Source organism: Nannobrachium achirus, assembly GCF_963921795.1.
Source record: "Nannobrachium achirus genome assembly, chromosome: 9".
Lineage (NCBI taxonomy): Eukaryota > Metazoa > Chordata > Actinopteri > Myctophiformes > Myctophidae > Nannobrachium > Nannobrachium achirus.
In genome coordinates this window covers 14,950,304-14,977,145 of record NC_137818.1, presented here as the reverse complement: position 1 = coordinate 14,977,145, position 26,842 = coordinate 14,950,304, and the positions used below count along the sequence as shown (strand labels likewise).

The 26,842-nt window shown below is 42.0% G+C and overlaps 1 protein-coding gene across 1 annotated transcript in view; it reads left to right on the top strand.

Annotated features, from left to right (window-relative positions):
- Positions 1–9,008, top strand: part of b4galt5 (UDP-Gal:betaGlcNAc beta 1,4- galactosyltransferase, polypeptide 5) — a gene marked incomplete at its 3' end in the record, with an annotated part of 86,172 nt that extends 77,164 nt beyond the window's left edge. The window contains exons 5-9 of the mRNA XM_080732467.1: positions 392–508; positions 2,599–2,786; positions 3,217–3,339; positions 6,343–6,444; positions 8,861–9,008. Coding sequence (XP_080588593.1) covers positions 392–508; positions 2,599–2,786; positions 3,217–3,339; positions 6,343–6,444; positions 8,861–9,008 — 678 coding nt within the window. The remainder of the gene's footprint in view (positions 1–391; positions 509–2,598; positions 2,787–3,216; positions 3,340–6,342; positions 6,445–8,860) is intronic.
- Between the last annotated feature and the right edge of the window lie 17,834 nt (positions 9,009–26,842).

Genomic DNA, 26,842 nt, shown 5'->3' with positions numbered 1-26,842 from the left:
TAGTGAAAATAGACGGTCTAAAAGCACTGCGTGTTGTGTGCTTGTATATTGTCTATGTTTGCTATTTGAAACCGTTTTTTTTTAATTAACAAAAAGGGAAAGTTTTGAATATAAACGGTTTCCACCCGACAACGACGATATACTTGTATTACCGTAGTTTTGAGGGCTAAATATAAGCACAGCAGAATTTGAAAAATATAGACTTTGTCGAAGACCGTTTACCTCGTCCTCACGAGAGAAATGGTTGTTTCATGGTTTCACGAACGAGGGCGAGCGCGCAACTACGAGTTGCGCTACTTATGGGCTTTGTGTGTGTGTGTGTGTGTGTGTGTGTGTGTGTGCTTACAAAACATTGGCCTTCATTTTTTGATTTCTTTTTTATGTCCTATAGGTGGCGATCCTGGTCCCGTTCAGGAACCGCCATGAGCATCTCCCCATCCTCTTCAGACACCTGGTGCCTGTGCTTCAGAGGCAGAGACTGCAGTTTGCCTTCTACGTCATAGAGCAGGTACTGGACAACACTCACAATCCACTGTACTGACACATCACTAGCCTGGCGTGGCCAGACAAACAAATCTACCTTTGCAAAGAAAGATTGCCCTTTGGCAGTGATATTGTTCTGCTATGCGAGGCTAACACATCACAGGTTTACAGGTGTAAAACATTTGCACGTACGCTCGCACTCGCACGGCTCAGGGTGGGAGAAAGAACACCTCAATTTGTGTGGTATTCAAGATTCTCACAGAAATAGTAGTTCCCATAAGTACCTGTCCAACTACTTCTCCAGAGTAGGCCAAGTGCTCATATTTCCTCCATCAGAGCCAGTTCCTCTGACCTTGTCCCCCCCCTAAATTTGAGTCACTCAAAATGCATTCTGCTACGTGGACCACACACTGAGATGTGGTACCAACAAGAGCCCTGAAACGTTTCTCTTACAAGTTTTAAGTCTGACTTAAAAATCATTGGTTTGACTAAAATTCTTATCAGTCTTTAACCAAACATAATATTCTCCAACCATTCTTCCCCCCAGCGTTGTAAACAACCCAATCCTTTAGTGAGCTTCATCTCCTGTTTAGATTATCATCATCATTATCATGAACATGAATTGAGCTGCATAAAAAAACAAACGGTTTATGTTCATAATAAAAATGTTCTACTGGGAGCTGAGAAACAGACTTCTCTTCCTTCTCCAGTGTACATTGTAGTTCAACACCTGTAAATCTTTATTGGGATGTGCGTGCTTCCCTTTGGACTCGGATGTTTACACGAACCACAATGGAGACTACTAGCCTTTGGCTATACTCTTAATCTGTCAATAAGATATTCAGTGGATCAAACTCTCACGCACGCACACGCACACGCACACACACACACACACACACACACACACACACACACACACACACACACACAGTATATATATCTCACTTGTGGGGACATTACATAGACTTCCATTCATTTTTATGCAAGTCCTGTGGCCTTACCCTAACCTCTATCCCTAAACCTAACCCCTAACCCTAACCCTAACCTACTATTTTGTCCCCACACTGTCAGAGGTCCCCTGCAGGTGACTGTGTGAACATGCGTTTAGTCCCCATAAGTATAGCAAGACAAACTCACACACACACACACACACACACACACAGACACACACAGACACACACACACACACGCACGCAGGCCGGGAAGCAGATCAGCTGAAACTGCTCAAATGTGATCAGATGTTTGCTGCTCACATGACATCACTATGACCGAGCCAATCAGATGTTTTGCTGCTCACATGACCTCACTGTGGTTGTAGAAAGCAGGTCATTGGCCATGGGGACGCTGGTTCACTGTGTGTGTAAAACACACTGTAACTCAGCGTTATTGGACCCATAAAAAAACATTTTTACACTGAAATTGACAGGGAATTTCACTGTGTATCTCATATACTCTCTCTCTCGGTTATAGTTTGTGTGTAACGCCGACATAGTAAAAAGTGTTAATTGGACCCATAAAACCAATTTTTACACTTAAATTGCTGTGTATCTCGATACAATCTCTCTCACTTTGAAACCAACTGTGCCACAGCACGGGTCTCCAACAGGGGGTCCGGGACCCCTAGGGGGCCCACAGAGTTACTGCAGGGGCGCTTCACCTCCCAAAGTATGAATGAATGAACCATTGTGAATCTTATCTGGATGGGACGATATGAAAATTTCATATCACGATTATTGTTACCAAAGAAATCTCAATTTATGATATCGCCATAATCAAAATATCCCCAACATCCATTATCCTGGGGCCAAAAATAGCAGATCTACAAGCTCACAAAGTGTTGCAAAGCTACCCGTTTTGAGCTATTTTTTTGTCAAAGAGATTTGGTAGAGAGTGAAAAAAAGTATGTATATTATAAGTATGTTTTACAAATAGAAGGTTTAAATGGTACCAGATAATCATAAAAGTTGAATTGATCCCAGTTCATGACGGAGGACGATATCACGATAAATTAAATCTCCATTCTCCATGATAAGATTATTGTGAGTGTTTTTTTATCACTATAAACGATAATATCGCTTATCGTCCCATATCCCTAATCTGGTGTGTCTCTTCCAGAGGGGGACGGAGCCCTTCAACCGGGCCATGCTGTTCAACGTGGGCTACAAGGAGGCCATGAAGGACCTGGACTGGGACTGCCTGGTGTTCCACGACGTGGACCACCTGATGGAGAACGACAGGAACTACTACGGCTGCACTGACATGCCCCGCCACTTCGCCGTCAAGCTCAACAAGTACTCCTACATGTGAGAGAAACTACCTTATTATTATGTCCCAATAGCTCACCAAGCACTCCTACATGTGAGATAAACTACGTTATTTATGTCCCAATAGCTCAACAAGTACTCCTACATGTGAGAGAAACTACCTTATTATTATGTCCCAACAAGCTCACCAAGTACTCCTACATGTAGGAGAAACTACCTTATTATGTCCCAATACCTCAAAACAGCGGCGTCACAAGGGGAGGGAAACTGGGACTTAGTTACTAGGGCCCAAGGTAGAGGGGGCCTTCATTATTTTATATTTTAGCTATTGAAAAATAGCAGATATACTGCGAGCTTGTAGATCTGCTATTTTTGAAAAGTCGTGAAAATGTACAGTGCAAATCTTTGACTGTATTTATTTTTTAAGTGAACATTTGTAACTCAAATGTTGCTTCTGCGTCCCTTCCAGGCTTCCGTACAATGAGTTTTTCGGGGGCGTCAGTGGCCTGACGACGGAGCAGTTCAAAAAGATCAATGGATTTCCCAATGCATTCTGGGGCTGGGGAGGAGAGGACGACGACCTGTGGAACAGGTGAGGATCAATCAACACCGTCCTTTAATTCAAGGGTCTTCAACAGGGGGTACGGGACCCCTAGGGGGTCCTCAGAGTTACTACAGGGGGTCCTCCAAATCTGTGTGTGATAGAAACTTTTTTTTCCCACTTAACCACTTGAACCCTAGTGTCCATATTCTGTGAACTTGAGCCAAAAATAGCAGATCTACTGCGCGAGGCGTTGTGAGCTTGTAGATCGTCTATTTTCGGCAAAGAGGTTTGTTGTAGAGGGGAAAAAGAGCAGTCTAAGTACAGAGTGAAAGGTCACGTTTATTAAGTATTGACGGTTAAAGTGGTATCTATCTGAAAACACAAATTGACATGAATTTAAGATACACTGCTGTCAAACGATTACGGAAAACGATATGGAATCTATGAAAAGGTAGTGGGGGTCCCTGCTTCATTTCTCCCTCAACTAAGGGGTCCTTGGCCTGAAAACGTTTAAGGCCTCTGCCCTATCAGATCACACTACAGCATCACACAAAAACATCAAAAGTAGCAGATCCACTAGCTCGAGGCGCAGAGTGAAGCGCCGCACAGCCGGTGCCCAAAATAACAGAATAATAATATAGCCTTGTGTTTGTTGTCCATGGAAACCCTTGATCTGTCGGCACACAATGAAGAACCTGTCAGGCTATGGCTGTGCATTTGCATAAGCACACACACACACACACACACACACACACACACACACACACACACACACACACACACACACACACACACACACACACACACACACACACACACACACACACACACACACACACACACACACACACACACACACACACACACACACACACACACACACACACACATTTGTACTTTTACTCAAGTAAATGTGGAATTCCGGATTAGTATTAGAGTATTTCTACATTGCAGTATTGGTACATTAAAAGGGTTAGGGTTAGTAATAGACAGTACTGTTTCCACCACTGGTGACAAGGTGGTGACATAAGAGCAGCTGGCTGTCGTGTGAATATGATCAATGTGTTGACATGAGGTTTGTCTGGAGCCAGGGGAGTCTGTTGGCAAAGAGCAGCCTTTCATTTAAAGCTTTTCTCTTTTTTTTTGTTGTGTTTATCTTTTCGTGACGCACACGCACGCACACACACACACACACACACACACACACACACACACACACACACACACACACACACACACACACACACACACACACACACACACACACACACACACACACACACACACACACACACACACACACACACACACACACACACACAGCTGTTCTCCCTCCAGACTCTCTGAATACACACTCCCAGCTTTCGCTGATTGTCTTTTGGCTTTTGTTCTTTGATTCCATAGATACTGTAACTGGCTATTTACTGTAATGTTACTCTTTCACCGCCGATTGTATATTATTGTTTCCTGTTTCCTAGCGTGTGTGTGTGTGCAGTGTCTAGGGACAGGATGACATGATGACAAAGTCGCGATTATTGTGGTAAAATAATTGCGAACAAAATATGTTCAAAATGCCACTTTTGTTAAAGGACGTCTTTCATATAATTGGTCCTCACCAATGCTCATTACAAGACGGTGCTATTTTTGTCTACTGTGGTCTGTGTCTCAGAGGAGGTCTTAGTTTTAGTCATCAAAGCTTAGTTTTTGTTTAGTTTTTATTTAGTTTTCGTCAGCAGGGTCGGATCTAGGCATAGGCAAGGGGAGGCAATGCCCCCCTAAATGCCCTGTCTGCCCCACCAAACATGATGCATGCAAAAACTAGGTGATGGATAGATATTCTGATAAGATATTAGAGAGAGAGATGGATAGGTGTAAGACATGTTGTTTGTATCGCGTGTTATAGGTATAAGAGTGCCAACATGCTTAGTTTTCTATGCATTTTGGGTGTTTTAGGGGCTTTGACTCCCCATTTTTTTCCTGCCCACGCCGCTTCACGGCGTGGGACGGAGGTGACCCCCCCTATCATTTCTTCCTGCCCCACCTAAAGGCTAGATCCGCCCCTGTTCGCCAGTGAAAAAAGGTACTCAACAAAATTAACACAAGCCCACAACTGTGATTATCTCAAATAATAATTCATGACCATGTCTATTATGTAATAACTGTGACAGGCTGCCTTAACTCACAGAGAAAGAGCGCATGCATTACATAAGTCGAGACATTTATACAGTATTTGCATTTCTTATGAATGCATGACAGTAAGTATGCTTACTGTACACTGTAGGTGAGTCACATACAGTGTTATTATGGGGTGGTATCAGGGCAGCGGTGTTGACAGAGAGAGTGTTTGTTTTAACGTCATATCGCATGGCACGACGCGTGTTTGCACTACAGGGTGAGACTGGCCAACTATAGCAACGTATCGCACACAGTGTTGCCAGGTCCCGAAAGAAATACAAGCAACCGTGGGTCAATGAAAACATGCCCTAAAGAAGTGACTATTACAGATCCATCTAAAAAATTTAGGATATTGTGTAAAAGTTAATTTTCTTATGTAATATAATTCAAAATGTGAAACTTTCATATTATTCTAGATCAAGGGTCTTCAACAGGGGGTTTGGGACCCCTCTAGAGTCACTACAGGGGGTCCTCCAAATCTTTGTGTGATTTTTTTACATTAACCACTTGAATCCTATAGCGTCCATATTCAGAGAACTTTTGCCAAAAATAGCAGATCTACAAGCTCACAACGCCTGGTGCTACGAGGCGTTGTGTGCTTGTAGATGGGCTATTTTCGGCAAAGACGTTTGGTGTAGATCAAGTTATGTATTGACGGTTCAAGTGGTTAAATATGTATCTGAAAACACAAATTGACATGAATCCAAAATACAATGATGATTGTGCTGTCAAACAATTAAACTATGACATGACATGAAAATATCCGAGAACCACTGGTTTAAACCACACGAGGAAGGAAGCCCAAACAAGCGAGTTGCTCATGATAAGCGGACATGGCATCCCTGATGACATGTGGTGTTGTTTGCTCCTCTACAGGGTGAGACTGGCCAACTACACGGTGAGCCGACCGCACGGAGAGCAGGGCCGCTACATGTCCATCCCACACCACCACCGCGGAGAGGTGCAGTTCCTGGGGAGGTCAGTTTATACACACACACAAATGTATTTCCTTTGTACCGTTGGTATGCATGAATTAAAGTTATGAGTCACCACGACTGATTTCACTCATTTGGAATCCATATAAGCCAGCGTGTCTTCTATGGTAAATGGTGCATTTATATAGCGCCTTTAACCGAGGTGCTTTACGATGATTGTGCATCATTACATTCACACATTCACACACACACACACACATTCATACACCGATGGCGGAGGAAACCATGCGAGGCACCAACCTGCTCATCGGGAGCAATTGACCCTTCGCTACCCCACCACTCAAAAGCCATTGTCCTTCACATTACAAAATATTTTACTGTTTAAAATAGCCAATCTACAAGCTCACAATGTGTCACATCGCGACGCATTGTGAGCTTGTAGATCTGCTATTTTCAAAAGATTTTTATACATTTGATAACCTGAAATGGGACATTCTGCACAATGAGTACTTTTACTTTTGGTACTTTTAGTACATTTTGATAACAATAGTGTTGTACTTTTACTCAAGTAGATGTTGAATACCGGACTTCTTACTTGTAACAGAGTACCGTATCTATATTGCAGTATTGATACTTTTACCTAAGTAAAGAATGTAAGTACTTTTTACACCACTGATGGAAACAAGCCTTGGGGCTTTTGTGACTTATCCATTAGGCTTTTAGCATCGAACTGCTGTGCTTTTAAAACGTCAATAAAATATCAGATCAGTAAAAAACACAAGCACGCATTTCTCAAACCATCTGTGTCGGGTGGAAACCTCATATGTCCAAAACTGTTACTTTTCAAGATTGAAAATCTAAAATAGAAAGAAAAAATAGCAGATCTACAATCTTAAAACACGACACGGTAGATCTGCTACTTTTGATGCCCTTATGTGACGCTGTAGAATGATCAAGTATGGACAGCGCGGCCGCTGGGTGCCCTACTCAACAGTGGTTTCTCAGCATGCATGCTATGATTATTTAGGTCAGTGGTTCTCAAACATGCGGTCGGAACCCTAAGTGGGGTCCCCAAATAAATGTTTTGGGCTCCCCAGATGATTAGCTTAATGTAATTTAGTTTTCTCACTCAAAGGTAAACAAACCAACATACAGTATGAGTGTATACATAAGGTATCTGCACATTTATAATGTCACAATTCAAGGACTTTCAAGACCGTTTTAATACCAAACTGGCCAAACTGTCAAATATTAAGTAAGCAAGAGGCAAACTTTGTGAAAATAGCCAATCTACATGCTCACAACGCCTCGCACTGCGAGGCATTGTGAGCATGTAGTTCGGCTATTTTCACAATATTTATCCATGGAACCGAGTCACATTAAATGTAATACCTACAATTCCGAGTGCTTGTCCGGGTGGGGGTCCCCAGTTCAAATATGTTTATTTTGGGGGTCACGGCCTATAAAGGTTTGAGAACCCCTGATTTAGGTGGAGCCAGAGCGAGTACATATTAGTTATTATGATGATGATGATTGGCTTGGCTCTTTTGGGTCTCATTAGGTGCTCTACGCACAGAGCCGTGCGTATGCCTAGCTGCAGCCATGAGTATGGCGTTGATTTACGAAAAACGTTAAACCGTTAAAATTTGGAGGTAAGAGGGTATTCTCTCCGACACCAACGAAATTCTGCTACAGTACACTTGAGGGACATGATGTGACGCTCAGAAGTATAGTAATACAAGTACACAACACAGCGTCTCTGTGTGTGTGTGCGTGTGCGCGTGTGTGTGTGTGTGTGTGTGTGTGTGTGTGTGTGTGTGTGTGTGTGTGTGTGTGCGCGCGCGCGCGTGTGTGCGTGTGCGTGTGTCTGGTGTGTGTGTGTGTGTGTGTGTGCGTGGGCCCGTGCGGGTCTGGATAAAGGGTGGGTGCTGATAATTGGAATGTGGCTTGGTTTCATGTGATGTAAGCCGGTCACATGAAAAGTCAGAATGCAGCGCCTTTGAGGGCATTTCTGCGGCTCTCTTAAAGACTTTGCATGTGATCTGCTCGGGAGGGGATACATTCCGATCATGTTCGCTGCACTTAAACATTAAAGCACTTATAAACCTGAACCCTGGCATCCCCTATCCCTGCAGGCTTGTCATATCAGGCGAACATTCACATTGAAAATAGTGTTATCTACATGCTCATAATGCGCGTTGTGAGCTTGCAGATCGGCTGTTTTCGGCAGTGGTGTAAAGAGTACTAGATCTTTTTGTTACTTAAGTAAAATTATCAATACTGCAATATAAGCTCATGTGGAGCACTTTTTACTACTTTCAATTTGTTCAATATTTTAAGACGTAAAGGGTGTTCAAAAGCACAGATTCATGAAAAAAAACTAAAATAGAAAAATGCAAATATCTGACCGCTACACCGTAGGTCTAATCTTTGTATTTCCGTTTGTTCCCTCTCCGCAGGTATACTCTATTACGTCACTCGAAGGAGAGGCAAAGCCTGGACGGTCTCAACAACCTGAACTACTCCCCCCTAGTGTCCAGGAGGCCTCTCTACACTAACGTCTCGGTCATCCTCAACAGGAACCTCGCCCCCATCGCCGACTACTGACCTGAAGGCACAACAACAAGCAAGGCCGCCCCAAGGCCTCCTGGGAATTGAAGTCCTTTAGGGGGACGTTTGTCAGCCATAACTCTCACCAGTCGTAGCAGCAGTGTTTTGGACTTTTCAGTTTGATCTGTACTTTTGTTTTGCTTTGTATGCAAAAAAAAGAAAAACAAATGGAGACACGCAGGAGATAGGTTTGGTAAAAAGACAAAAAAAGAAAAAGAAGAAGAAAACGTCAAGATTTAAGGATAAATGTTGCACTCATTTGTGCCATGATCCATTGCTCCGCCTCTCATCTGGGCTTTGGTCTCCACATGCCTTTTCGCACCGTTTTGGCCTTTAGCATTCATTCATTCATTCATTCATTCTTACAGTCAGTCAGGCACTCATGCATTTATTTGCTAATTCAGTCAACTATTAAGTACACAATTTTGTCTCGGTCCTAGCAACAAGAATAGGCTATAAGACGTGTTTTATGAATCGTGAGCACTGAGCTCACTATAGGTGACACGACACCAGGGGGTGCTATTTCGTCCATATAGCTCATTGCAAATTAGATTAATTATAACGGACACATACTATACTCTCTCTCACACACACACACACACACACACACAGACATAGACACTTTGGCTAACGTGCTGACGTGTTCTGTGAGGCTTTTATTTTAGTTTTGCTCTTGCACTAATGACGTTTTCACCAATGCAGTAACCCAGTTAAAACCTGCATGCGCACACAAACACACACAGCGACTTTTAAACATTGCGTAGATCCACTGCAGCTGGTTCTGCAGACCAAGTACAAATGCCAAAATCTACAACTGCTGAAGATATAACGGACAGAGCGAGAGGAAAAAAATAGATATTACTTGAGATGCGTGATGTGTTTCAATGTTATACATGTAAAAATAGTAATATGTTCCATTTAATATTAGCATCCCTACCAAATATCAACAACTACATTTTTTTTATACCACTCAAGCCCCTGTGTACTTCGTCACACCACGAATAGCAAAAATAGACACTCTACACGCCTACACACCAGCTAGTAGATTCTTTTATTTTGGTGCCCCATATGGGACGCCAAAATAACTTTCAAAAATAGATCTACAAGTGCTGTTGAGCTTGTAGAGCTTGCTATTTTCTTATAGCTATTTTGGGTTAATGTGGTAAACTTCTTATAGCTATTTTGGGTTAATGTGGTAAACAAGGCAAAAAAGAAGGCTCTGAACGTTTTGTGTTGCATTAACGGCATCGGCTGTTTTTGGGCTGCCTGGGGAATGGCTGTGAAGTTTTAGAGCATCAACAATCATTATGAATATTGGCAATAAGCTGTATTATGTCACTCACAGGAGAGCTCAGTGCACAGTGCACACAAAACAGCAGCATGGGTGCTAGTGGGCCCTGATCGGAGAGGATTGGATGCTCTGTGTATGCAAACCTCTGCAAATGGACACACCTTTGCCTAAGCAAACATGCCCTCCCAGACCAGTCAGAAGTGTGTATGTGTCTCCGTCTCTGTCTACGTCTTTTGCCTCTTGTTTGCTTTTGCGTGTGTGCGTGCGTGCGTGTGTGTAAACAAGTGAGGGAGAGCTATGCAAATGGCCTTGTAGATAAACTGTTCTTATTGTCATTGTCCTTCTTCAAGAAGTTCCCCAAGAGAAACTGTGACAGATTTCCTCTAGAACTCGTATGATTTGTACGTGAGAGACGGCAACAACAACCACAAAAAGCTACTCATCAGGATTTTTCACCACTGAGTATCTGAAGGTGGAGAAAACCTGACATCAAGCCTAATTTGTGCTGAATTGAGGCTTTTTAAGCCGCCATGCTGTTGAGCGGTAGTTGTGGATGCTGTGACGTGTTATCACTTCCAACGTGTGACCTAGGTTTGCCTCTCGTGTGTTAGCCGTCCCTGCCACAAAAAACAAACAAAAAACAATTGGATTTGAAAAAAACGAAACCAGATATGTCTTGGCGACACTCTCAAGAGGCCACAAAGTTGGCTGACGTTTAATCATGTTAGCTTGTTGGCTAATGTGGGTGAATCACAGTGGGCCTGTTGCCTTCCTTGCGGTGTCATTCTCCATTGACCATTGTTCAACATGGCAGCCATTTTGCTCTTGCATCATACCGGGCGGGTGATGTTGTTTTGTTCCCAGGATGGCTGAGGAAAGCTCTGTCCATTTTGGACCCCTTACTGAGGGGGTGTGTCCAACATGGCTGCCATCTTGCGTGAATGTGGTCGATGGTGTCCGACTTGGGGAGTCGGTGTGCCAACCAACGCCTCACGCAGGCTCACAACATGCACTGAACTGTATCTAGAGCAGGGGTCTTCAACAGGCAGTCCAGGACCCCTAGGGGGGCCTCAGGGGGTTACTACAGGGGGGGTGGGGCACCAAACTCTTTGTGTGATAGGATATCATTTTTGGACTTTAACCACTTGAACCCTACCTACCCTTTCCTGAGGAGAACTTCAGCCAAAGATATCAGATATACAAGCTCACAACACTTGGTGTTGTGAGCTTGTAGATCGGCTATTTTCGGTGGGAAAGAGCAGACCAAGTACAGAGTGAAAGGTCGAGTAAGTGAGGGCTGAAGTGGTTAAATGTCTGAAAATACATGTCAATCAACATGAATCCAACACACACTGATGATGTAGTGCTGTCAAACAAGTCGACGTCGACTAAGCCATTTAATCTGCGACACAATCGTATACAATGTAGTGGGAGGACAGGGTCACTGTTTCCCCTCTCTCTCAGCCAAGCGTCAAAAAAAAAAAAAAAAAAAAAAAGACCCCTGATCTAGAGGGCTTCCCTCCCTTGTCTGAGAAACAGGAGTGTTGTTTGTCAGTGTTGAAACTGAGCGGTAAGCCTAAGTCACAACAATTCCGTTAAAAAGTAGTTCTTAAGAAGATTTACAGCAAAACCCTCTTTACATTTTACCATCTCTGAGCCTCTAGTCATCCTATAGCCAGAGGCCCTGATTTTCATTTCACACAAATCGCCTTGTATGACATTATTTTTTTAGAGATGGTTCTTTAAGGTGGGGTGAGATATGTGGCAGTTTATATGAAACTAACTGTTAATGTTGTGTTCCCATGCTGAAATAAGAATACATGAAGCGAGGGCTGGTTCCTCCAACATTTTATTTATTTGATCTTTTATGGAAATATTTTCTGTGATTTTTTTTTTCTTTTCTTTTTTTGATGTTGTGATGATGATTTTTTTTTTTGGTGGGGTGACATTTGACGGACTGTGTTAGATCAGATGCACTGAAAATTGTAGTTTATATTTGTTTGGAAGATTGTAGGGTTTGTCTTTTGCCGCGCGTGTGTGTGGAATGGCGCGGACATCGCGGTCGCTCCGCGTCATTCCATCGCACGGCGAAGGATTCCCTCTTTCCCTCCAACATTTTACAACGTGGGGAATGGCTGCTCCCATGGAATGGAACGGGTAGCCATCCATCCTTAGCCTGGCGTGTATTATAAACCACTGAACAGACACGGTTCGGGGGAAAGCCATTTTGTTTGACAACCACCGGAAGAGTTGGAAGACATTTATCTTTCACTACGCACCTCCCCGTTATATGAATTGATAATCAATATGGTGCTTATTAACCCTCCAGAACTTTACTCTAGAGGGAGAATATCTCGCTTCGTGCTGACTATAGAACCAATGCCAACATTGTACGATCTGATGAAGGCGGTGTAAGTGATATTCTGTTGTTAAATTAAGTGTAGGTAAATAAATAGGTCTATATTCTGATCGCAATCGTTGGTATAGAGTGGTTTTTTTTTTGGTTTTTTTCAGTAACAGGGGTTACCTGTCTCTCAAGATATTCGGTAAGGAGGAAATACCTTTTCAGATCGGGATCCCAATGTAATCCAATCAGGAGATTAAATTGGTATCCTAACCTGAAAATGTACATTGTGTTACTGTTTACTAAGAAGCTGGAAAGACACGACGACCCCCATTTACTGAACAAACACTGTACTGTATAGCAACGATTACAGAACTTTTAACGTTTTCACAAAAAAGCCTTTTGTTTTAACCTCAAAATATCACTTACAGCACCTTTTTTAAAATGAAAGGCAGCGTCTTCAAGGTTTGCGACCTGCGCGTCAATTGCTTTGTCACGCTGTCTGGCGCGTACGGTCGTAAAAAAAAACGTTTTCTCTGACCAAACCCGGAAGAGTTGAATTGGTTCATTATGACAACCAGAAGCACATGTTTACCTCTTTAGCCAATTGCCCTGGGAGGTGGGCTAGTGAAAGGTCGTGCACTACAGCCACTTACAGCCCGATTCGTACCTTGTCACACGAGGTGTTCATGCGCGCTGGGGGAAATGGCTATTTCCATTGCCAGAACATGAACGTGGCTTCAAAATGTTTTCCCTTCCAGGTGTGTTTGATTGAAATGGCCGAACCTGCCAGTTGTTCAAAGGAGGTCTGTTGTTGGTCCTCCACGTTTATTAGATTTTATCAATTCTTGTTTTCCTTTTCTTTTTTTTCTTTTTTTTTCTAGCACTGATTTGTAAATGACCTGCAGGTCCCACGCTATAGTTCCTGAACACGATGTGATAGACTGTACATGATCTGTTTTTTTTTTTGTTTTTTTTTTATCGCCTGTAAATTAAGAAGCTAATAGATGGACAGAAAATCCAAGCCAAACGGGTGCCGGTCAGATTATAGAGAGGAGGATGAGACGGACGGAGAGACTTTTCACAGGTGCACGTCAAAGAACACTGAACATCGTGGGAAAGGGTCATAAGGAATATAACGCAAATTAATACGAGACATTTTCAAAAAACGTACGGTATTGTGATTTAAGAAATTCATTAATTATTACAGGTAGACATCTGAGATATTTTGAGTTAAGATCTTCATGAGCCGTACGCCGTAATCAATATTATGGAACAAATACAGGCTTGAAATATTGAGTTCATATTGATTGAATCTAGAGAATACATGAACGTTTTACTTTTTGAAAACATTCACGGAATTTACTTTCCCACGATATTTAGCCATTTTTTACGTGCATTTGGACAGGTCCTCGATCCGGCTGTGGTAGTAGTAGTAGCTACTGTACTGTACTGTCTGTCTGCCTTCAGTCAGTATCTGACTCTATACTTCAACACCGCAGAGCAGAGCCAAGGGGTTTCAACACCTAGAAGCAGCATATGGAGGAGAGCAGTGTGGGGGTTTCACGTCCATAAAACCAACAAGCTAGTGTTCCCATGCTTTTTTATCAGCAGCAGGAAATGGGCTCTGTTTTTTTGTTTTTATTGTAGATAAGCGGCGCTAGCTAGCTTGGACTGAATCTCGGAATCCTGTTTTATAAATGGCTTCAGCCCTGACCTGACCTTAGGGGGGCTTGTCACTGCTGCCTGCGTGCGTTAGTGCATAGCCGGGGCTTCCCCCCCCTCCCCTATATACCATAAAGATGAAGATCACCTAGTCTGATCCATTCTATGTCGAGTCTAAATGACGGGTCCCAGTTTACTCCACGGTGCCCCTGACAAGATGAGACAGCCTTAAAGCTTGTTAATTTATTATGTTTTTTTCTTTTTTTTTGTTATTGTTGTTGTTTTCCACTGAAGTTTTTATTTTAGATATATATATATATATATATATACTGTATATATACAAGCTAAATCTATTTAAATTGAAAAAAACAAAGTGCATATCAAGAAGATATTGACCATTTGTAAATATTGTCGTGCGTAGTGTTTTAGAGGTTCGATTAAAAAGTCTTAAAATCACTACTGATGCTAGCTTAACGAACAAGGCTTTTTTTTTTCTTTTTTTTTTTTTAGTGGTTTTGGCTGGGGTTTAATAATGCCTGTGCCACTTATACCCGATTTTATGCTACACCGTACAGCGGTGTTGCACGCCAAACGTAGCCGGTCCACAAGCTGTTCGTGAGTTTGTAGATCGGCTACGTTCGGCACGCATTGTACAACAAAGTATTTGCCCGGGCTTTATCCAGTTAAGTGCTGGTGTAGTTCACACAGCTACAGCAATGCTTTACATCACTGCTTTTTTGTTTGTTTCTTTGTCTGTTTGTTTTCCGTTTGGGATACTGTCAGATAGTCCGCTTGGATTCCCGTCACAATTCCTTAATTTATACTGGTGTCGCTTTTCCCTCAAGAACTGATTCTCAAGCTACTGTAACAGCTTGTTGTTAGCCTGAATGGCAGGAGACTTTAACGCCTCATTTATGCTTCATTGCATGACGGCGATGCACGCCGAACATAGTCGGTGTCTACAAGTACAGTAGGCTTGTAGATCGGCTGTGTTCGGCATGCGACAAGACGCAGTCATGCGACAAAACTATAAATTGTAGCCTGCTTTGTCTTACGAAAATAACAGATTTTCAACAAAAGAAAAAAATATATATATTTTTTTTTTGAGGGGTTGAAATAATACGTAAATGAGGCTGTTCTTGACCTGCATGTTGCAACTTAAGGGAAGTCAAAGGCATTGCGCTTCAGTTTAAGTTCAAAGAGCCTCGTTTGGCCTTGACGATGACGTGTCATTGATAGTGACAGTGTCTCATTGGCTAAATGCCAATGCTCAAATGGATCGTTTTGAGTTTTGGGATCTGGCTTTAGTGAAAGGTATCATGGCTATAGTGACAGTCAGCATGAATAGTGCGACGGGTATCAGCGATAGTAGGCCTACGAGGTCTCGTCGGTAGTGACGGGTAATCACAGAAACTGACACGTTTCTTCAATAAGTAACGGTTGTTGTCTATCCTGGCAGGCTTTAATGGATGGTGTGTATGGTTAATATGAAGGGTTGAGGAAAAAGAAAACAAAAAAGAAAACACTGTAGATAGGCGGTTCTCAAAGCACGGTCCAGGGGACCCTCAGGGTTCCAAAATCCGAAATTGAAATTCTGAATAGCGTCAACATGTGGTTGATTTCACCCCCCTTTCCCAAAGAAACCAAAAACAAACAAAGCAAAAGAAATGTTTTGGATTTCGGAAAGGATGTGAAGTATGTATTGCACCTCATGGGAGGTCCTTGAAATTTAAAGGAGCTATAGTCAACTTTTTTCTTGAAAAACGGACGCTAAAATAAAAATAATGTTTCGAAAATATTTCATAAAAGATTAAGCTTCATATATATTTCTATTCAAAAATGACCACAAAAAGCATAAAATAATGATAAAAATAATCATTTTGGCCATTGTCAGGCTGACTTTGTTAATATCCGTCTTCTATTCTTTTATATGGATTGATAAGGGATGTAAACAAAGTCAGCCTGACAATGGCCAAAATGATTATTTTATCATTATTTTACGCTTTTTGTGGTCATTTTTGAATAGAAACATATATGAAGCTTAATCTTTTTTTTTTTTATAGTTTTGAAACATTTTTATTTTAGCGTCCGTTTTTTTCAAGAAAATGTTGACTATACATTAGCTCCTTTAAAAACGTTTTTTTGAGAACCAACGCCAACTGCAGATGGATAGTAGAGAGAGAGCACTGTGTCGACCAAGCACCACTGCTTACAATCATCATGCCCAGAATGAAACCCAGACACCAACCCACCCACCCACCCATACATACCAGCAACTCAACTCACTCCCAAATCCACACAGATGGAACCCATTCTTTTTGTACAAAAAACCAATAAAGACAAAAAAAAAAGGATACAGACGAATACATTTAAAATATTATCTTCTCTCTGATTGTAAGGAGATGACGTTTATCTCCTTGAATTGAAGCCATTTGAAGCCACTTGTTAAAAACTTGATGTCAGCCTTATGTGTATCTGTGTATTGGCATAATTATCTTTTGATTATTGAAATTTGTAAGACGGAGACTTTCTTTTATACCATCATTGTTATTGTTCAAAGTGCACCAATAAAAAAAATGAAACTTGAAAAGATTGCTGAATGTGCCACTGCTGATTGTGTTTTGTTTACAGTTTACAATGCACTGCATACTCGAGCGACTTACAATAAGCAAGGTTCATTCATTCATTTTATTTTATTTCCAGCTCATTGGACAAACAGGTAAATATGCAATGCGCATTTGTGCATTTGAGCAAGACAATCACATTAATAATAAAGTAGTAAGAAGGTCCAAGGCACATCTCAAGTCCACATGACTGAATAAGGTGTCCCAAGATGCTGGTAAAGGGAAGTATAGTGCTTATCGAGCCCTACCCCTGGTTCAGTTTGCAAGATAATAGTAGTGATAATTAGCACACATTCATACATCATACAACATCCGTCCCACCCATGTGACTATCCCATGTGAGAGTCAAAACAGCAAAGGGCTCTACAGCACAAGTGTCACTGTGGAGTGGGGGTATGATAATTGTTATAGTAATTTATTATATACTCTCGTTATGATTATATGAAATTATATATGAATTGGTATTATTTAATTTAGGTAAATGCATACATACAGTGGAATGCAGACAGTGTACTAGTCAGTGGTGAGAAAAGTACTCAAGTGTTTTAAGTAAAAGTATCAGTACTGCAATGTAGAAATATCAGTATACTGCAATGTAGAAATACTCTATTAACAACTACGGGCTGTATTTTGATTGTCTTAAGTACCAGCTATTATGCCTTAACTTAAAGGCCTGTCCATACTGTCTCCGAGCATCAAACCTTTCGTCAGAGAGTTCCGACTTTCCGACGTGCAGCTTTCCGAACTCTAATTTGGGATAATGCTTTTCAGAAGTTGCGAGTGACGCCATTTTGTAGTGGAACCGGACCTTTCCGACGAAAAGTTTGGTGGTCGCAAACAGTATGGACAGGCCTTAAGGCATAAGATACTTACAAAGCTATTAGTATCAAAATGTACTTAGGAGACCATTTCCATTTCTACTTCTGCTACTCTAAGTGGGCAACAGCACCAGCGGCAGATCTCGCGAACGTCCGATGTTTACTGGTGTTAGATCAGACAGAGAAAGGTCGATAACAAAGTTGATTTTCTCCTGATTTATCTCTCTAAAAAAAGTTATTTTCATTATGAAAATCGTGTATCTAAGATTGTACGGCTTGTGGCGATCGGGTCCAATATTTAGTTCAGTGACCATGGCGATAGAGAATCACCGCAGAAGCTGCGTTCATGACGTTCACTCATACACTGGAAACAACAGACTCCAACCTGCTTTGGGTCTCCTAAAAAGGCTTCCACCTACTTCACACAGATACAGGAAGTAAACCGGAAATGGCATGTCTTTCTTTTTTTGTTATTTGTCTTGGCTTAACTGTTATTCGTGTGTGTCTGCAACACTTCCCTGAACACTGACTGACCCCTGGCCCACTCATTGTATTCCCGGACTCCCATCTGTTTGAAAAGTTCAGAATAATAGCCTGTTTACAGAACCAGAGCCTATGCACGGCACACTTTGGTTTAGGAAACCTTTGTGGGTTTAGACTTCACTTGCGATAACAAAACATCCACCCTGTAGGCTGTAGCTCATTAGCTGCTGTGGAAGACGAGATCCAGCCACACTATTTGACAGTATTATAAGATATTTTTATGATTAAAGCTCACAGCAACACGCTATTGTTACAATAACAGTGCTATACGGAAACGGCTCGATGGATGCCAGAGGTTTGGGTCCGATGCCCAATCCTCCTGATTTGTGAGAGTCCAGGACCAGTGGTTAGACTAGGTCTTTTTGTTTTGTTTCAAGGACATCACTCTGAGAGCGTACAGACCTATAAGGCAGTGGTTCTGAAACCTTTTCATGTCAAGGACCCCCAAATTGATATTATTTTTTTGACCACGGACTCCCATCTAAAAAATGTGCCAGGGAGTTAAAATGTTTGTTTATAAAAATCTATCTATCTATCTATCTAGCTAGCTATCATTATGATGTATAATAATTACATCTAAAGATGCTTCTCCTTCATTCAGGCTGGGTGAATGTAGCCTTGGCGTCTGTGTGTCTGTGTGCGCGAGCGAGTGAGCGTGCATGCGGATCTCTCGCTGTCTTCACAATTCACTCAGCTACTCCAAATGTTTCTATCAATGTTTCTCAAACTGGGAAGGTGCCGTTAGGGTCCTGTATTAGAGCCGCCACTTTCACCTTAGTATAGTACTGTAGGCCTACATCACAACAACATTTGGACACTGGAAATGAGCGGGCGCGCAGATTGAACTTCTAGTATACAAGCGCGCGCACACACACACACACACACACACACACACACACACACACACACACACACACACACACACACACACACACACACACACACACACACACACACACACACACACACACACACACACACACACACACACACACACACACACACACACACACACACACACACACACACAGAGCAGCGTGACACAGACGTGACTTGAAGGCAGGGACAGCCCCAGGGAGCAGCGGGACTCTCCAGTCATCACCCTCCCACCCTGGGGAAGCTACAGGGCTGTCCCCAGAACGCTGGTGACCAGGACAGGACAGCAGTGCAGAGAGGGGACACGTAGGGGCCTTTTCCACTGGCAAAGAACCGGTTCCAGAACCAGTGCCAGTTCAACTTTCTTGGAACCTTGGTTCGTTCTTGCAAGCCGGCTTGCGTTTCCACCAGATTGAACCATGATTGAACCACAGGAAACAGGATTTTGTGGTTCCCGTTCGGAACCAACTTTTACGGTTCGGAACCATCTCTGGTTCTCGGTGGAAAAGCTCACCTCTGGTTCATCCCATAGGCGGGAGAAAGAAACAGAACCGGTTATTTGCCGGTGGAAAAGGCCCTACAGTGTGAGGAGGACAGTAGTAACAGGACAGGGCAGCAGTGCAGAGGGGACACAGTGTGAGGAGGATCGTGGTAACAGGCGGTGACAGGTGACAGACATGGGAATAGAAGCACCGGAAGAAGAGAAGAGGCTCACACCTTACGTTAACAACTCCTCAGAGATGTTATACCAGTGGAGGAAAGTAACTGAGTACGTTTATTCAAGTATTGTAGCCTACTTAAATAGGTGGTGCCATAGTTTTATACTTTTTCTGTTTTGTATGTGTCTATGAAGTTAACATTACTCTAATAGACCACGGGATGGGGTTATAATGTGCACATTTTCAAAAGGCCCAACTGAAAAAAACTGGGTTAATCAATCAATCAATCTGACCCGGTCATCAAATGTCTCAGGAATGTGACAAAAACTATAAAATCTCCATGAATTCATGGGGTGTAACTGATTGAAGTTAAGTAATGTTTTGGGTGAACTACTCCTTTAAGTACAATCTTGACATTGTTTTTCTTCTCTTCTATAAATATTTTCTTTCGCATTAGGATATAATCATCATTAGACTCAGAGCAATAATCCACATCCAGATTCCCTCCAAGACACTGAACAGCACTGAAGTTCCCCCACGGGATGTGATAGGTTTATAGTATATATAAAATAAAATAAAACATCTTAACCTTAGCCTAAAGGGGAATTCCCACCAAAGAGTGTACGTTTTGCTACTCTATAATTATGCTGTAGTGCAGATTCAGATTATTATTACAAAACATAGGCTACATTAAACTCTTAAGCCCTATTTTGTACTACAAGCTGACAATGTGTCTTTTTTTTGTGTGTGTGTCCTTTTACTTTGGTCCTGTAAGATTATCTTGATGCCAGTGACTTTTACTGAAATCTCGATCAAGGCCTAATAAATGTTTTGGAATAGAGAGCATTTACAGTACCTAGTTATAACAGTGTTTTAAAATGATCGTCTCTGTCGGGTGGAAATCCCCAAACTGTTACTTTTTAGGATTCAAATAAAAAAACAACCAGTTCAACGCGGCCACATTTCGACATTGCGGATGATAGATCTGCTACTTCTTTTTTCTTTCTTCTTTTTTTTTTAAATTTGTTTTTGGGGGCTTTTTATGCCTTTATTTGATAGGATAGTAGACTGACAGGAAACAGGGAGCGAGACGGGGAGTGACACCCGGCAAAGGCCATCCGGACCGGGAGTCGAACAGGCGACGCCAGCAGGCTACACAAAGCCCATGTGGTATGCTATGCGCCCGGACCAGTAGACCAGCGGGCACCCCCAGGATCTACTTCTGATGCTTTTGTGTGACGACGTCGTCGTAGCATGACCAAGTAGGATTTTAATTCATGAAAAATGGTTTCTGCTCGACAGCAATGTTAATTATGCTATATTGCTACTTTTACTTAAGTAAAACAAAAAATTAGTATTTTTTCCTCCTCTGGCAACGAGACACAGAGGACTGTCCCTCCTGTCGCTCCTGTCGGTGACCAGGACAGCAGGGGACACTCGGGACACAGCATGGGGACGGACAGACAGAAACAGGAGCTGACATGTGCCAGAGAGAGAAGAGACGAGAGCAGGGGTGTCACACCAAATTCTGGGCCCTGGGTACAAGGATTCACTGCGGGCTCCCCATGAATATTCTTCATAGAGGGAGGGGGTTTAACCCATTTAGACTGGGAACGCATTATTACGCATTATTTTGTGCTTTAACTATTGAAAAATCGTCTTTCGATATTTCAAATCCTTCTAAGGTTTTTTGAAAACGTCTATGTCAGTGGTGCTCAAACCTTTTCATGTGAGGGACCCCCAAAATGATATGTATTTGGCCATGGATGCCCATCTCAAAATATTTAGTTCCAGGGACCCCCCCAGAAGCAAAATTTGAGTTACAAAATAATGTTCGCTTAAAAAATACATATGTGTCCCAGCACGGCTTACAGCTAGTCTTTTTTTTTGTTCATTTTCATTTTTTCATTTTATTTGAAAGCTGGGAATCATAGCTACAAAATGATAATATTGATTGTGGAGATTGACAACAGTTTTGAAGATATGGCTTATAGAATGATGCCATGTTGAAATACTACTTTTGAGATATTCAAGTTCTAAATACATTTCTAATCTGCAATAGTGGCTTCCGAAATGACTGCCCCTGTGTCACACTCAGTCACATATATTCAAAGATTTGCACACATTTTCACGACTTTTCAAAAATAGCAGATCTACAAGCCCGCAGCGCGGCACTCGGTGCCGCGCTGTGAGCTTGTATATCTGCTATTTTTCAATAGCTAAAAGTATAAAATAATTAAGGCCCCTCCGCCTTCCTTGGGCCCTAGTAACTCAGTCCCACTTTTCTCCCCCTTGAGACGCACCTGGAGAGGCCTCACACCTCCTCACACCTCAGAGATTCCTCTCAACTCCGCCATAATGTGCTGCTGTCACGCCGTCTCAAAGGGCCCATACAGGAGCACATTTAGCTGCGGAAGCACAACAACCCAGCCTGTCCTTCTTTCAAGTCCCTTAAGGACTTGAACCCTGGCACAGTGGTTCTCAAAGGTTTTTGGATTCTGCACCCGCTTTCCCCTTGATTTATGAACCCAAGCACACGCTTTTTATTTTTACCTGACAATACTATTCTGTTTAGAAAACTGCAAGAGGAAAACAACGCAGCTAGAATATTGTTGCTGACTGCCAGGCAGAAACCTTGCGTCTTTATATTTCAAGCCCGCACAAGCTCATGTCGTGATTATGCGACGTGTTGTACGACAGCTTGTAGATTGGATATTTTCGCTATTAACAAAAAAAGGTTTTACAGTGAGTTATGGTTTTACAGTGAGAATACCTAACCTACATTTCTATAATTTCTAAAAGGGCCTTTTGGTGAAAATATCTGAAAAAATAGCAGACTACCACACAGAGAGAGCTATTCTATATTCAACATAAGTTAACATAATGCTGCCTTCAGGTATGGCATGGAAAGAGGGGCATTTGCATTTCTTTCACCATAGTAAAAACTGCATTCATGGTCAGGGAGAGGGCACTTTTTACAGACGGATAAAAGGGCATGGGACTCAAGCCCACTTTGATGTGTATTGTATGTGTGCACCTGCCTGCTAACCTAACCAATGAAAAGTATCAACAAGAGCTTGTGACTAAATACGTTCTTTACATTTCCTGAAAAGTAGCAGTTTTGGACATACAGTACAGTACAAGGTTTCCACCCGACTGAGGCAATAATGGAGTGAACGAATTGCAATTAGTGGCTTCAGCGCCTCCAATATTAACTGCAGTTATTACTGTATTAACTGTGACCACCATAACGTTTCAGTAAATCCAGTTTTGCTGACAGTAATAGTATCAGATTATACATAAATGGCTAGTATATTGATAATAAATAACAGACCATGAAAAATGATTATGTACAGGAGCAGCAACTGATATTATAAAACTGAATGGCTCAGCGAAATGATGCATATTCTCTCTCTCTCTCTCTCTCTCTCTCTCTCTCTCTCTCTCTCTCTCTCTCTCTCTCTGCCCAAAAGACGCCTATGTCTGTGGGAGGGGCGGGATAGTGCTCTCTCTCTCACCCCCCGCCTCTCTCTCCTTTGTACAAGTTTGCATGCACGTATTGACCCTGACTCACAAAGAGAAACACACATATTGTACACACATGCACACAAAAAACAACAACACATGCCATGCAGACATAAACACACAGTCATGCACTAGTAATGTACACCATCCCATCGCCATCTGTAAGGCATTGTAGGCCTACTCTTGATTCATTGATTGAATATTCTATTTTACTTTTAGTTTCCATTGTGGTCCATGTGAACATTCAGCATCAATACAACACACCAATGATGTGGGGCACGCCAATATATGGGCATATACTGATGACATCAGGGATTTGTATGTTCTATGTTTTAAGTTTTATGTAGGCTATAATAATGGAAAACCAATGAAAAAAAGACCTTGATAAAAAAAGAAAAACAGATCTTCGGGACACAGTCAGCATACAGGAGAGTATTTTTTGCAGGTCGTTCAGTCCGTTTAGTATCACAAAAGCAACTGGGTTAAGCACCAGTTTAACATTCACCAGGTTAGCATTCACCAGCGTCGGCAGGTTAGCTTTCACAAATGTAGCATTCACCAGTGTTAGTTTTACTGAGGTTACGGTTAGGGTTAAGGTTAGGTTTAGGTGTATCTCCGCCCCCCAGACTTTCGGCACCTCCGCGCAGCCAATCACAAGCTTCCGCTGCCTTAACCCAGTTGCTTTTTTGATACTGAACGGACTGAACAACCTGCAAAAAAACACTCTCCCGTCAGCGTACAGAGTACAACGGGTACACTGACAACGCTCCCAACACTATGACTCAGACATATTGGTCGGATAGCCAGCGGGACATTAGAGAGGCGATCGTAGAGAGGCGTGGAGCCAAAGGAGTAAAAGCCAATTGCTACACCTGGGGGCGGCCAGGCCAGCCCAGGAATACATTTAGTAGACCGATTACACATTTTGTTGGATGGCTTTGATAATTTTAGGTCAGCCTTCAACTTTAATGGAGAATTTAGATATGTCAGGGCTGTTGGTAGAGCATTCCACTGTGGCTGCATAGTGGATTTTTTTTTTACCCTTGAGTGACTTGAACTTGGTGACAAGGTCCCCACATATTCCATCTAAGAAATTCAATATACAAATGATAGCCAGCATCATTTCTTATATGAAAGAAAGAGTTCCTAGCTCTCTACAGCAGGGGTGCCCGGGGGCCAAATGCGGCCCGATGACACATTTTATACTACCCCAGCTTCATTCCTAAATCGTACTATGCCCACCAGCACAGTCTAACAAGAATGTTTTATAGTATAATTTGTCAGGATTCCTTGTTCCCTGTTGTCTCATTCTGAAGGGGACAAAGAAATGCTATTTGTATGTATTTTTTACCTTGCACATCTGGTTACATTTGGTAATGTGAGTTATTTGTGTTTTGTTCAGAGCATGATATTGTAATTGCAATGCGTATATGTGACTTTGTTATGGTCCAACTGATTTTATCAGAAGATGTAGTCGGACCTTGGGAGTTTTAATATTTTCTAATGTGGCCCTTTTTGAAAAAAATCAAACCTCGGTTCGAAGTGGAGCGGTGAATTTGAGCAGTTCCAGGTAAATATATATATATATATATATATATATATATATATATTGAATATTGAATATACATATTTTGGGGACCTCTCTGCGGGTCTTGACCCACAGATTGACAACATTAACCTCCCGTGGCAGGGGGAAGAGAATAGAATAGTCCCTGACTTTTTTTTCACCAATTTATATATTGACATGTGTCAATTCTTGATTGCCCGTGGCTCGCTACGGTGGCTGCATGCTTCGTGAGCCTCCACTCTAGCGGCTATCACGGTGTGTGTGTGTGTGTGTGTGTGTGTGTGTGTGTGTGTGTGTGTGTGTGTGTGTGTGTGTGGTAAAAGTCCGCGCATGCGCAGATGCCGCTGTGCTGACCAACACAATTTGGACACGGTAAAAGTCCGCGCATGCGCAGATGCCGCCGTGCTGACCAACACAATTTGGACACACAAAGCCACACAAAGGGAGCTGTGCTAGCACACCGCTCCAAAAAGTTTGGACACCCCTGCTCTACAGTATGTGTCTGATTTTCAAGATACTCAAAGGAACAGTTTTCAAGTACCTGTCAAACTCCTCCTCCTCTGACCTTCAGCACTCTCTTTCTGTCCATTCAGCCGCTTCGTATTTTATAAATGTAAACGGGCAACATGACAACCAGACGTTTGTATATGGCTACAAAGCAACTGAAGCCCACAGCCACAACACTAAGGGTGCGACCACATGATCACCCAAAACAAACAGACACATTCTCATTCTTCTACTTCGACTACTACAAACTGTAGTATGCCCTGACACAATCCATTGGTTCTCAAACTTTTTAGGCTGTGACCCCCAAAATAAACATATTTGAATTGGGGACCCCCCACCCTGACAAGAACTTGGATTTGTAGGTATTACACTTATAGCGTTACTCGGTTCCATAGATAAATAATGTGAAAATAGCCAAACTACAAGCTCACAACGCCTCGCACTGCGAGGCGTTGTGAGCTTGTAGATCGGCTATTTTCACAATGTTCGCCTCTTTCTTACTTGATATTTGCCAGTTTGGTATTAAAAAGGTCTTGAAAGTCCTTAAGTTGTCACTTTATAAATGTGCAGATACCCTGTACACACTTATACTGTATGTTTTGGATTATTTACCGTTGAGTGAGAAAACAAAATAATTTGGGGACCCCACTTGGGGGCCGCGACCCCAGGTTTGAGAACCACTGCATTAAAGGATGTGAATCACTGGATTCTTTCTAAATTGGCCTAAAAAAGATGTTCCCATAGAAAGGAGGCGTCATTCATTTATTCTTTTCTCCTTTACACACTAATAGTGTTTGTGTGTTCATTTCTTTTATGCTATGTTGATGAATTGAATACATAGGAGCACAATGGAAACTTACTATACTACGTGCGGTTTACATTTATGACGTCTTTCTAATTCAATCAATCAAAAGAAATCCACCACTGTTTATTTGGCACTCACTCATACAGGTACAAGCAAAGTGAAATGTAGGTGTGGCAAGACTGTGCTAACAACAGCTAATACAATATACACACACGATAAGAACGGAACAATACTGAATTATAAAGAAATAAAAAGGAACAAGGAAATAGGATAAGATAAAATAATGCAAACATGGTCCAAGTTTATTTCCTGTTAAAAGCTAAAAAAAAAAAAAAAAAAAAGAATGGGCAAAGGTACCAAAATATACTGTACTTACCCTCTATACTCAAGTAAAGTATTCAAGTAATCTCTAAAATTGTACTTAAGTACAATAAGCCTACTTCTGTATCTCTCTGTCGGGTGGAAACCTCATTATGTCCAAAACTGTTACTTTTCAGGGTTCAAATTCAAAACCAGCTAAATTAGTAGACAACGACATTGGCGCACGACAACAAAAGAAACCAGATAATATCTTTCCGTTGTGTGTTCCACTAGTTGGCTCATGCAA